This window comes from Nicrophorus vespilloides, unplaced genomic scaffold (assembly GCF_001412225.1).
Source record: "Nicrophorus vespilloides isolate i.1.1-1 unplaced genomic scaffold, Nicve_v1.0, whole genome shotgun sequence".
NCBI lineage: Eukaryota > Metazoa > Arthropoda > Insecta > Coleoptera > Silphidae > Nicrophorus > Nicrophorus vespilloides.
In genome coordinates this window covers 104,769-117,599 of record NW_017098790.1, presented here as the reverse complement: position 1 = coordinate 117,599, position 12,831 = coordinate 104,769, and the positions used below count along the sequence as shown (strand labels likewise).

General features: G+C 29.1%; 2 protein-coding genes and 1 long non-coding RNA gene across 8 annotated transcripts in view; 2 read left to right on the top strand and 1 right to left on the bottom strand.

The window, feature by feature from the left end:
• The first annotated feature begins 109 nt into the window (after window positions 1-109).
• Window positions 110-758, top strand: LOC108563207 (ubiquitin-like protein 5). 2 transcript variants are annotated; one of them, XM_017921827.1, is made up of 3 exons: window positions 110-227; window positions 288-465; window positions 627-758. In XM_017921827.1, the coding sequence occupies exons 2-3, from the start codon at window positions 288-290 to the stop codon at window positions 668-670; spliced, it is 222 nt and encodes a 73-aa protein (XP_017777316.1). In that variant the 5' UTR covers window positions 110-227; the 3' UTR covers window positions 671-758. The 2 variants fall into 2 exon arrangements, with proteins under 2 accessions (XP_017777316.1, XP_017777315.1); XM_017921826.1 differs by having other exon boundaries at window positions 283-465.
• An 86-nt stretch (window positions 759-844) lies between these two features.
• The window catches only part of LOC108563206 (probable uridine-cytidine kinase), a 32,116-nt gene continuing 20,129 nt past the window's right edge, over window positions 845-12,831 (bottom strand). For 2 of the 5 annotated variants that reach the window (XM_017921821.1, XM_017921824.1), the window contains 6 exons: window positions 6,759-6,861; window positions 6,449-6,705; window positions 6,242-6,387; window positions 6,088-6,185; window positions 5,965-6,013; window positions 845-1,378 (listed from right to left, as the gene is read on the bottom strand). In XM_017921821.1, coding sequence (XP_017777310.1) covers window positions 1,227-1,378; window positions 5,965-6,013; window positions 6,088-6,185; window positions 6,242-6,387; window positions 6,449-6,705; window positions 6,759-6,861 — 805 coding nt within the window. In that variant the 3' untranslated portion in view covers window positions 845-1,226. Of the gene's footprint in view, window positions 1,379-4,829; window positions 5,466-5,964; window positions 6,014-6,087; window positions 6,186-6,241; window positions 6,388-6,448; window positions 6,706-6,758; window positions 7,127-12,831 lie in introns of those variants that run through there. The other 3 variants (XM_017921823.1, XM_017921822.1, XM_017921825.1) reach the window with 3 other exon arrangements.
• The window catches only part of LOC108563209, a 59,484-nt gene continuing 56,932 nt past the window's right edge, over window positions 10,280-12,831 (top strand). Inside the window, exon 1 of the long non-coding RNA XR_001891085.1 lies at window positions 10,280-10,812. This is a non-coding gene — a long non-coding RNA (uncharacterized LOC108563209). The remainder of the gene's footprint in view (window positions 10,813-12,831) is intronic.

Below are 12,831 nucleotides of genomic sequence, written 5' to 3'. Positions count from 1 at the left end.
TACGAAAAGAAGATAAATTATATAGAAAAAATAATTTTACTAATAGGAATTAATAGAGTTGAGCGCCAATTATTAATAAATTGTAATACATTGGCGCCATCTACCTAAATTATCCTTTAAACTAGATTGCTGGTTGTCAATTATTGAGGTTAGGAGCAATTGTTTATTTGTTCCGATTTACATCCAACGAACTTAAACGTAATAATTATTAAATTCGATATTAAAAGGTAAGACATTTTTAATTTTAACGTTCTTTCCACTAATTACTTATTGCATTACCAGTAAAGATGTTGGAAATCACCTGCAACGATCGTCTTGGTAAGAAGGTTAGGGTGAAGTGCAACCCTGATGATACAGTAGGAGATTTGAAGAAGTTAATCGCCGCTCAGACTGGCACAAAGTGGGACAAAATCGTCCTCAAGAAATGGTACACAACATTCAAAGATCACATACAGCTTCAAGATTGTATCCTTTTTTATTAATATTATTTATTATTGCATTACGAGAGATCAAACATGTTCCTAGAGAATATCAATTCTGTCCTACATATTAACGCCTATTGTAAAAGCACAGTGTTCCAAATGATTGTTATTACTTTCTTTTTTTCCTTAACTCTTTAAAACCAGATGAAATCCATGATGGCATGAATATTGAGTTGTATTACCAGTGAATCAGCAAGTTAATTATCCTTCTATACTAATTTAATTTTTACAGATAATTATGATCTAAGTTAATAAAAAATATTCTCTTTTATTTTATTTCATTTCTTTTTTTCTGCTTTTTCTTCTAAACGTCTCATTAAAAACTCTCAATAACAACCATCATTTTTTGTTTTGTTAAAACGTAACTCTCTAAAAATAGTAAACCGTAATTATTATAAACTCGTGACAAAACAAAAAAATAACCGACACTCAGAAAAGCATATTCCTTTTGATACGTAACAATCCTAACTGTAGAAAACAAAAGTTAAACTTTTTCGGATCCCGTGGATCCCCTTACACATTTGTGCATAAATAAATATAATCTATACATATACGTAAACTATATGTAAACTTTGGTTTTGACTGTTTTACGCCTAGCATGATGAAAGCATTCTTGGATTTATAGAGATGATGATCTTTGGGAGTATTGCGGTAACTAAATTCTGAAACTATTTCCTCTTATTTCTCTTGAATGATAATACTTAAAAATGTAAGGCGCGCGCTTCGTCCACAACTACAGACTTCTTAGTGCGGCCTTTTGAATTGTCCTCCTTCGTTGATGGCCGCGCGGCGAACGTGCGATGGCGTTGAGTTATTGCTCGCAGTTTCCACGATTATCTCTTCCTGCCGGTTGGTAAGGAAGTCTTTGATGTGTTGTACAATCAGATCGATGGCCACTGAAACAATACAATACATTAGAAACTATAGTATATAATTAGTTGCTTATAATCTCATAAACCGAAAAAGTTTCGGTACTACTGCTGTAAACTAATTAATTAAATATGATTATTATATCCCTTCGTTCGCACGAACATACTTGACGTTTATACGAACGTACATCTTTTCATCGGATGCAGGCATCACATGCTTGTATCTGCGTACATGTTTAAATGTTATTACGGTCTTATTTCTGCCACCTTTTCGATTACAGCCTCAGTATTGTTTTTAAATTGATCTTAGTTTCAAACTCACTACTTTCGTATCACATCTTTTGATCCAGGCGCCAACAGACTTCAATATTATTATTTAATTGAACATAAGTCAAAGACGGAAATTGACATGTACTTTTGAACGAATGTTTGTTAATTTAACGTAGCGTTTCTCAACCGCCAATCCTAATTTAACCGGTAACTGGAATAATATTGTTTTTAGCAAGTTTTGGGTTTAGAGGGTCTTAAATAATTATGTACGTATAATAGAATGTACGTTGAATGAGCGCTGATGATAGTAAATTCTATTTATATTTGTAAACCAAGGTTTGTTAAACATCAACGTACAACAAAAATAATAAATTGAGCAACAAATTGCTAAGTGTGTTATTTCATTCATTTTATCTGCTTGGACCGTCAGAGAAGATATTTATGGAAATCAATTAAACCACAAATAATGATAAAATAGGAAGATATTCATATTAACTACAATATTAGCATTGAAATATAACTCAGCAAGTGTCTCGCAGCAAAAGATCAATGAACTTGAAAAAACTGCAAATTGGAATAAACTGATCTAAATTAGCACGTTTACCATGAAGCGATATTTTTGTTGTCCAGTGTACTCAAAAAATATTTAATATTAACATGGATTAACCTTAGAAGAAGATGTGAAAGAATGTTGTAATTGAAAAATGTACACAAGAAAAATTGACTTACTAAAGTTATATGAAAATCGATTTGGGCACAAATAATTGAACGAAATCTTCGAATATTAATAAGAAACTATAAATTAAGGTTTAATTCAAAACCTCGTGAAGGCAATTACAAGTTTATATCGAAAATACAAAATATCGAGTGCATATAATTTTGTCAGAACTATTACACACATTCTTTATTAAACTATTATTTTTTTATGCAGTCTATTTTAAATAAAAATAATATGTTATCATTGAAAAACAAAATAATATACAAGGTTAAATGTTAATTAAATAATAGAATGTTTTTGATACAGTCAACGCAATTAATTGGTACCGCATTATATGCAAGTTAGTACAAATGAGATTAATTTGCACTAAGTTATGTGGAAACTACAGCGTTATGTGTAAATTGCATTATAAGAAAATCAGAATTAGTACAATTCAAATTAATTCGTACCACGTTCTATGGAAACCTAATTATAATTATTTACCCAAGTCCTCTTTTTAACAACATTCAAATTAATATTATCAAGCATTCACATTTTCGTCTATATATATGACCAGGCGCAATTATTTTTTTTGTCCCTCTAAATATTTCTAATTCATATCTTTTGTGGGCCCTAGGCAATAGTGAAAACAATGAAGGACCGTATTAAAGTTCTTGTGGCCCCTTTTTAAGATTTGGGGCCTCGTTGATTTAATCCGTCATTGTTTCAGTAGATGTATCAATTATTATTAATGTGAACTTCAGATTCTTACGTCTCTTTCTGTAATATTTTTAGAACTAATTAAGTTGTATTCTATAGAAACAACATTATAGAAGAACCACGTTAATAAGAAAGTTATCACAATTTTTGTTTCGCGTTATATTGTTGTGTCCAAACATTATTATTATAATTGTTATTATTAATATAGTGTATTAACGAACTAGAGACATCCAGGCCGACTCTTAGTCGCATTATTATATAAACATATACATCAGCATAAATGAATCTCTACCGTGATCCCGGTTGGTAAACATTCCCATCGATACTCCTATACCTTTACTAAGAATTCAAGTCCTTATTATAAACACATAATGATCGTTACACGTACAATCGTAATCGATCATCTTTTTCATATAAACAAATGCATAGGATTTTGTCCCGGTCTTCTAATAAACACGGCCGAATCCCGTGGGAACGCTAAATCGTCAATATATACAAGCCCTACTCCCACCCCGTATTAATAAGAATTAACTTTGTAAGTACAATAAGTATTTAGAATTAGTCTCAGTAAAACCTTCAAAAACTGACAGAGTCTCAGTAAAACCTTAATATGATGAGCAGTCTCATAAAAACCTAAGACGAGCATAGTCTCAGCAAAAGACAAAGTAACGAATAAAGTTATGTAAAACCAATTGAATTATTTAATTCCTACAACTGAGACTCCACAATGACCACAATTATAGCAGCGGTTTCCAACCTTTATGCTACTACGCCTCCCCGATTTTTTTTTCGGCGCCTCCCGAAAAATATTTGTTAATATTTATTAAAAAATGTTGGCGCCTTCCCTGGCTATAGTCCGCGCCTCCCAGTTTGGAAACCGCTGCATTATAGGAGTTTTATATAGTGTTCAGAAAAGGGATGAATGGTAGTTCAGATAAACTACAGTTTGTTTTATACATATTCACACTGATAATGATCAATTGTTAAAACATTTACAAGATAATTTTCCTTGGAAGTTTAGTGAAAAATGTAGTGGTCTGAGTTATGTACAATAGAGACTAAAAGTGCTAATCTTTACTAAGTTTATCGAAAAAAAATATAGCTCCATTTTGTAATGGATATTATTATAAATATTGTATGGTTCTAAAGATAGGAAAAATAGTAATTTTATATTAAATAGTATAAATATTATGTAAATTGATATATCTATAATACATGGTATTGATTTTAATGTATCGTAAAATTAGTGGCGAGTGAAACGGTTGCTCACTTCTCTATTATAATGCACATACAATCAATTTAATATATAATATTTTATATATTAATACTAAATATAAATGTTGACGTGGATGACTTGCATTCAATAAACAATGACATGTAAATATGCAATTTCGAGACTACACACTACGATTTGCAACCAGCAAAGCAATCAATGATATTTGATGGCACGAAACGCAAGTGGATCAAGGAATCAGGCAATGAATTAACGATTCGAGGCACATGGCTTCAATTTAATTTATATCAGCTATAAAGTGTAACGTTCAAATTTCGAGTCTGTTAATCTCTGATAAAAATCGTTCAGTCTATTAATCGTTAATAGGAAACCCTTCACCTTTCATATTCTTTTTTTTTTTATTATTATTTCACAGCACTGAACATTAACGGGTTTCATTTGATATACATGAAACCAACGTAGAAGTCGAAAGAAAACAAATTAACAAATTTATTTGTATACATATATAAACACATACCAAAATAAAAAATAATTCCTCATGAAAAGAAAAACATGTAGTATTAATATACAACAAAGAGGGTGTGTTAAATCTCGTTTTTTTTTTCTTCTTCTTCATACATTCTATACAAATCACTAACGTCTTTTTAACTACATACATTCAATTACAAAGTCGATCACGCCTAAATGCATTCAATAGTGCGTTATGTCATTATATTTTTTTTCATTCCTGTATTGTTAATATTTTTTAGTAAAGTTTAAATTATTAAGGTTATTGTATAAAATATATATATTATATTTGGCTTTGCTGCTAATCCATAATAGCTGCGATTAGTTAAGTGTTTCTTATATATTCACATTGTTATTATATATATTTTTTTTTTGTATTGTTTTCCCTCCCACCGATTTACCTCGTGTGCATTGCTTTGCCAGTCTCTTATGCGGTCATTTAATTGAACTTCTTTCGCCCGTTTTGGTATAATTAACAAATTACGTTTTTGGTCCTTATACAAAAGAACGTTCTTAACATAAACTCAGAACATGTACACAGCTAGTGGAATATTAGGTAACAAGTGTATCTCGAGTATCTTATCGAGAGATTTTGGTGGCAGAGCCGTTTTCAGACACCATTCTTACGCCGTTCGAGTTCCCGTGCAAAATATCCCAGATGTGATGGACTATTAGGTCTATAGCCACTGCAACATAAAACATTACTCCATGAATTCTTGCTAAACTACTATTATCTAAACTTAATTATCTTAAAAAGTAACAGTAAATTGGATTCCATTTGCGATTTGCCTTGAACAAACAAAATAATAATAGAAATAAAGTAAATAAATAAACGAAAATGCCTGATCATGTGAACAATTAAAATAAAGAGGAGAGGAATCCATCCGTCAATTTCCACGTGCATAGGGAATACAGAATGGCTGTAATGTTTTTGCAGTGACCATAAGACCAAGCAGAACATTGTATATATGTACAATGTACATTCATGTAAATAGATTTTTTTTGTTCTCTCTATTCATTTCAAGAAGTTTCTTTGTATCAGTTGATGATACTGAAGCCATGTGCATATATCATTCGTAAATTGTTAGTAAGCGAAATTTTTGTTTGCGGAAAAATTTGTTAAAGTTAATGTCAAAAAGCAAATGGATATGAAACGAGTCAACGAATTCTTCCCCCTCGACTCACCAGTATTATCAGCTCCGCGCGGGATAATCACATCAGCAAACTTTTTAGTCTGAAAAAGATTAGTTAATATCGTTAATATTTTCAACTTATCGTCAAGATAGAAATACGGTTTGATTTAATTACCGGAGAGCAAAACTCCTCAAATGCGGGCTTGACGAAATTCATGTATTGATTTAAAACCTGCTCCAAATCTCTACCTCTTTCAATGATATCTCTTGGCACTAAAGACAAAAATCAATTTGTAATCTGAATTAAGATGAAGTATATAATTAAATACCTCTTCTAGCAAGACGCGTGTCAGAATCAGTGTCAACAAATAACTTCATGTGAAACAAGTTCCTAATTTGAGGAAAAAAGAACACCAAGATACCCTCAAACAAAACAACATCAGCTGGGTAGATGGTCATAGTCTCATCTTTACGCCTGTGAAAAAGAAATCATTTCAATATTTCAATAAAATTGTTACAATTACAAATTGATTTACGTGGTGTGGTTTTTGAAATCATAGACTGGGACCTCACACTTCTTGCCAGCCAATATGTCATTCAGAGTCCTCTCCATGAGACCCTCATCAAAAGCATTTGGATGGTCAAAGTTGAATAAGCCTTGGCCAGCCTTTACAATCTCAGCAGCTGTAAGCTCTCTGTAAAAGCTGTCCTGTGATATGCACACCACCTGCCTTTGAGTCTGGTCCATATCAACTTGTCCCAGCTTCTCCATGATCCTTTTGCATACTGTACTCTAAAAATAACATGTGATAAGTACAAGATATACTCGAGATCGATAAAACGTACCTTTCCACTGGCGGTTCCTCCAGCAACGCCGATCAGGAACGGCGCTTTTCCCTCGATTCCATTCATCTTCCTGAATTTTATTGCGTCGCTCATGTCGATATTTCTAAATAGTTAAAAACTTAGTTCAGTAAATACTCTCTAAAGTTGCTATCACATTTGAAAAAGGTATCAAAAAATCAAATGCTTGTCTTCTATTAACACACGAAGCACATCTGATGAAAATTCCACGAGATTTTTACCTCAACCTTATGTTTTTGACAGCTGCCAGTTGTACAGCTGTAGGTTAGAAAATTGTAATTTTGTATCCAGTCGATTATTATTAAATACCACACTAGAACAGGCGTGTTTATGAACCGAATATATAGGAAATTGATAATGTTGTTTATTTTAGTAAAAATGTTTATTATTTTTTTTAGCAAATTGATAAAGTTAACTTTAAACATTCCAATACAGAGTGCGCCAGTAGTAACAGGCAAATATAAAATTAATATCACCTCTATTTGTAACTTTATAATGATAATAAAGCTCAATTTAATTGATATATTAATTGTGATATAATTAAACTATTTCTTTATGATAGTCAATGTTATTGTAGTTTATTTAATTAATAATGTATAATTAATTTATAAATGGACAAATCACTATAATACTTCAAATATATTAAAACCCAGGTTTTTAGAAACGTTTTTAAATGTATATTAGGAATGATTAATATGTATACTTTAAATATGAAATGCAGTAACATTAATAAACTTATATTTAAATTTGTATAAGTACTGGCAACCAAATATACAAGAACACATTATTTTTACAAATTGAAGATGCAAATGCAGCAATACCTCTTATGATGCGGTTGTTTTCAAACCGTACTATAGTGAATCCGCACTAGTCGAAGCCGTACTAAGTGAGGTATTGCCGATTACTTGTAATCAGATCAGATCTGATTTGGTATATACATTTATAATTTTGTGTATGTGTTAATTGTCACTAATGATAATTAAATTAATACTAAGAAATCATTATAAAATATATATAATTATATTGGATTTAAATAAACTATACAAGACTAACTTTTGTAATTGAAATACTAAATTTTGAAATACCTTTCTTTTATTCTAACTTGATATGATTTTGTTTTGATAAATAAATAAGAGTTATAAGAAAATAGATTGGACAAATTGAGCTAATGGCTAAATATTAATAACTTCCTAATAAACGAAGAAATATGAACGTTCGTATTATATAATGTGTGAATACATATAACATTATTATACCAAATTTAGAATGTTAATTTGTATATTTTCTACATTTATATTAACTAAATTAAAATGCGTCTACAATTATACGCATTACATTATATCCATTAATGTGTTTGAAGGTTAAATTTGTATAACAAAACATTTGGTAAATATTACTATTGAATACCACCTGAACAAGTTTATGTAAGAAACAATTGTTGATAATTAACGAAAACATTGTGGATAATAATAATATTTTTCTAATAGAAATAATTCCATTTTCTTGTTAAGATTTCCAATTTATTTTTATTTTTGCTGAATGCAAATATTTAAATATTATCATTATAAAATTGTATTCTACTATATTATTTTTTTAGTAGTGAAATATTATTCTAATAAAATTTGGTTTGAGATTTAATGTTGAAACCAAAATAAACTTTAAAGAAAAGATTAATAAAATAAAATATGAAATTACTTGAAAAAGTTTGAATTATTTATTAGATGCACTTTTATGTTCAAATAAAAAAGCTTCCGGTAATTTTTCGAGTGGAAAATATGAGAAATATATAAAATGTTGTATTATAAAATTGTACTAAGTTTTATGATAACTTTGTTTTGCAACATTCTGAAGGAAGTTGTTCATTATGAAGAAATTTGATCCTTTTTTAAGTTTCTTGTCAATTTGTATAATAAATATTTTACGCTTCGTTCACTTATTGCTGCATTTTGACAGTCGCTAATAACAATTATAACATAACTCGGATTACATCATTTTTTTAAATTTAATTTTTCATGAATTATATTATTATTTTGGTCAAAATTGAATAAAAATAATAAATAAATATTATTATTTTAATTATTTATAATGATTTAAATAATTTTATAATAATGTGTCCACAACATCAAAGTCTCCGAAAAACAATGCATTATAATTATTTACATAATAATATTTCCATTTTACGAGTAATTTATCAACATTAATAAATTATTATAATAAATAATGGTCACTAAATATGTATAATATTTTAATTTAAAATATTTTACGTTGGTTTATATATATTTTTTAGGGTTACCCGGTAATAAAGCGCAGAAACAAAAGTGCACAGTAAAACTCTTGTGCCTTAGCTTACTAACATACCGTTTTTGACATACACGCGATTTTGTCATTGCGCGCTTTTCTTACGGCGTACAGGCATATTGTACATGTTTCAATATGCTGTAAAAAATCGTAAATTTTTAATAACATTTCCATTTTAGAAGTCATTTTTTTCAAGTACATAAACTAATACAGTAGAACCTCGCTTAACGAGCATAATCCGTTACAAAATTTTCGGATTTTTACTCGTATAGTGAAACAATTTTTACCATATAAATTAATATAAAATGCAATAATGCGTTATTTTTATTCTTTGTCTTTTTAATCAGAGACGTGCATGTGTTATTATTTTTTTCACAAAGATGACAACAAAAAAATAAGTTTTATAAATAATGTAGCAGGCGCACAATCAGGGACTTCTCTTCTCATCGTCACTCGTTATGCGAAACGTCGGTTGTTAAGCAAGTTTATCTTACAATTTATTTTGCTCGTTAAGCGTAGTTCCACTATGTAAGCATACAATGACAAACTCCCATCTATCTCTTTTTCATTCATTAGCAGTCGCGAATATGAGCACAGCCTATGATTCTAAAACTATGAACAAAGTATTTACAAGAATTATATAATCGAATTGTATTTTCGGGCCTTTAAAATCTCTCCGGCGGCCAAATGCGGCTCGCGGACCACACAATACAATAAAATCGCATCATTATATTTTGCCATAAACATTCTGAGTCATACTTTAATTACGAATTTATTATTATCTTATATTTTATTGCATACATTTTTTTTAAGCAATTAACATTTTTATTTTTTTTTTTAAACAAGGCAAAGGACTGGTCGAAAGAATTAATAACTTTTGTAATTAAAATAAGAGAAGTTTTGTATACAAAATTGTTATAGAAATTGTAAATTATAAATGAAGATTTTTTTTTCGAACAATAAATTAAATTGATTAAACGTTTCTCGTTGTAAGTATTAAAACTATAATTTATTATACTTATGTGTATAATAAATTGTAGATTTATAGTCTTTTTAATATAAATAAATTTCTGTAATTTGTATATTTTTTGCGCGTATGTATGTCTTTATGTTGTGTACTAGCACACTCCTATTATATAATTATTAAAGTCTGGGGAGCGTTTCTAGGCAATAAAGTCGTGTGATTATTTTGGCCATAACCGTTCTGCCCTATGCTTAAAGTGTTAATGATCAAAGGTCGCATCCAGCCTCCAGTCTGGAGGCTTCGTGATCACCATTAACTCCAGGATAGTGAAGTGTAAGTAGATGAGCCTACAAAGTGCGAGAAGAATACGGAGAGCGCAAAAAAAAAGTAGAAAGAAAATAACACGAAGCAGAGAATTGGGAGCATCAATGGAATGGTCTGTGCGTGAGAGAAGTCCGGTCAAGAAAATCGGCGTCGCGGCATACGCACGGGGGCGTCAGTGGATTGCGAACAGCCGTCGCGACGCTCCAAAACTGTGCGAGCTACCAGATGATCAGTCGCGCTCGCGCTACCAAAACTTTTCCACCAAGTTCATCCCGTCGTCGTGCATCCCGACAAAAAAAATACATAAAATGAAATAACAAAAAAAAAAACTATGGGAATATTTCAGTGTGAATAAATTGTAAACGTTTTGTGTGTACCAATAGAAAAAAAGGAAAGTGTTGTTTGTTCAGTGTGTTTGTTTCCGTGGAGATTTAAGTGAGCTAGGATCAAGTAAGTTGTAGAAGCAATTCGCATCGATTGCCCGAAAAGAATGTAGACCGAGGTGACCAATTTGTGGGGCCCAACGATCATTGAATAAATAACGTGTGAATTAAGAGATTGCTTTCAACAAGCACTTAGAAACAATTGGGCAATGATTGGCCTCTTCTCTTGGAACCACATCCAATATAAACTTAAATTTATATTACATTTATTAGAAAAAAATATATGATAAGTAAGAAACATAATTAGATTATTTTTTTATATAGTTTTTTTATAATAAATTTATATAAAAAATAAACAAAATTGAAAAATATATTTAAATTTTTAATACATGCAATAAACTTTCATTAATCACTCAGAAACAATTGGACACTGAGTGCATTTTTCTATTAGCACCAATAAAAACTTTTATATACATAAAAAAAATATTGTACGGAAGAAAATTATTAAAATTATTACTTTTATATAGTTTTTTTATAATTTTTATATAAAAAACCTAAATTCTAATTAAAATTAGGATGTGGTTTTGCATACATGGAATAAACTTTCATAAAAGAAATAGGAAGTCCATTCTTCTCTTGCCACAACTTCCAATCAAATCTTTAGTAAAAGTATATGAAACATTAGATAAATATATCATCAGTAAAAATATTATGTAGATAATTAATTAAAATTATTATTTATGAAAATTTAATAATTATATAAGAAAACAATAAAATTAGACGAATTAAAATATAAATTATGTTATTTTTAAATTTAGTAGCAACCTTGGTTATATTTCATAAGAGCAGAAAAAAACATTTTCTCTGTCATTGCATACCTCCTAAATTGGATTGAATTAAACACGGAACTAGTACAAACCGCTTTCATCTTCAACGCAGCAACACATTTTCTTTTTATAAATGCTCCACATTAATATCGATGCATTCCATCACAACAGTTAATTAATTCCTGTAATTTGTTTCTGCATTATAATTTAATCTTTATAAAAAAAATGCATACATTATTTTTTTTTAATAACCAGCTACCAAAAATAGTAAATTTCGGTCGTGATTCAATATTGATTTTTTTTAAAATTATTTATAACAATTTATTTTTTTTAAAATAATAATATTAACGTGGTCTAAACATAAAAGTTTCAAATATAGTTAACTCAATCTAATTGATATTAAAAAAAAGCAATAATTTCTCTTCGAATTTAAATAAAAATGATATAAAACTTAGTTGATTAAACTTAGTTTGTGACTGTTTTACATGATCCGCAATTAATGAACTCTTAATTAGTTACTGTTTAGATCTAAATAGAAAAATACAACGAACGTTCAGACATAATCTTTCTAAGTCATCTTTAGTTGTATTCCATCAATACAGTTAATATAACAATTTGTTACTGTTAAACTATATAAATAATTATCACAAAAATTAAGCTTATTTCATTAATATTTAGTCATAATCCTTCTTAATAGTCCTAAGCTGTGTATACCATCAATACAGATAATATTATACAACAATTTGTTACAGTTCCATTCTAAATAGAAAAATGTAAAAAAATAATGTTTTTAATAGTTACCACAAACATTAAACTTATTTCACAGTCTTGATCCTTTTGAATAGCCCTATGTTGTGCATTTCCTTAATACAGTTATAGATCAATTTGTTACTTATTCTATCTAAATAAAAATTGCATTAAACTATTTTTTTGTAATAGATACAACAAAAATAAGATTATTTCAGAAATCTTTAGTCATAATCCTTTTGAATCATCACATGTTGTTCATTTCTTCAATACAGTTCATACAACATTTTTTTTTACTTTTTCCATGTAAATAAAAATTGCATCACACTAACTTTTGTAATAGTTACAACAAAAAATAAGCATATTTCAGTAAACTTGTTCCTTTTTAATCGTACTATGTTGTGCATTTCTTCAATATAGTTAATACAACATTTTCTTACTATTGCAATGTAAGTAAAAATATGATTAACTATTTTTTTAACATCTTATACAAAACTTCAGTAATGATAAGA

What these genes read in the sequence shown, in the direction of transcription:
- LOC108563207 (XM_017921827.1), top strand. Translation starts at nt 288, where the DNA reads ATGTTGGAAATCACCTGCAACGATCGTCTTGGTAAGAAGGTTAGGGTG. An exon ending in TCACATACAGCTTCAAGATT is followed by an intron (nt 466 to 626) that starts GTATCCTTTTTT and finishes CTTTAAAACCAG; the next exon opens with ATGAAATCCATGATGGCATG.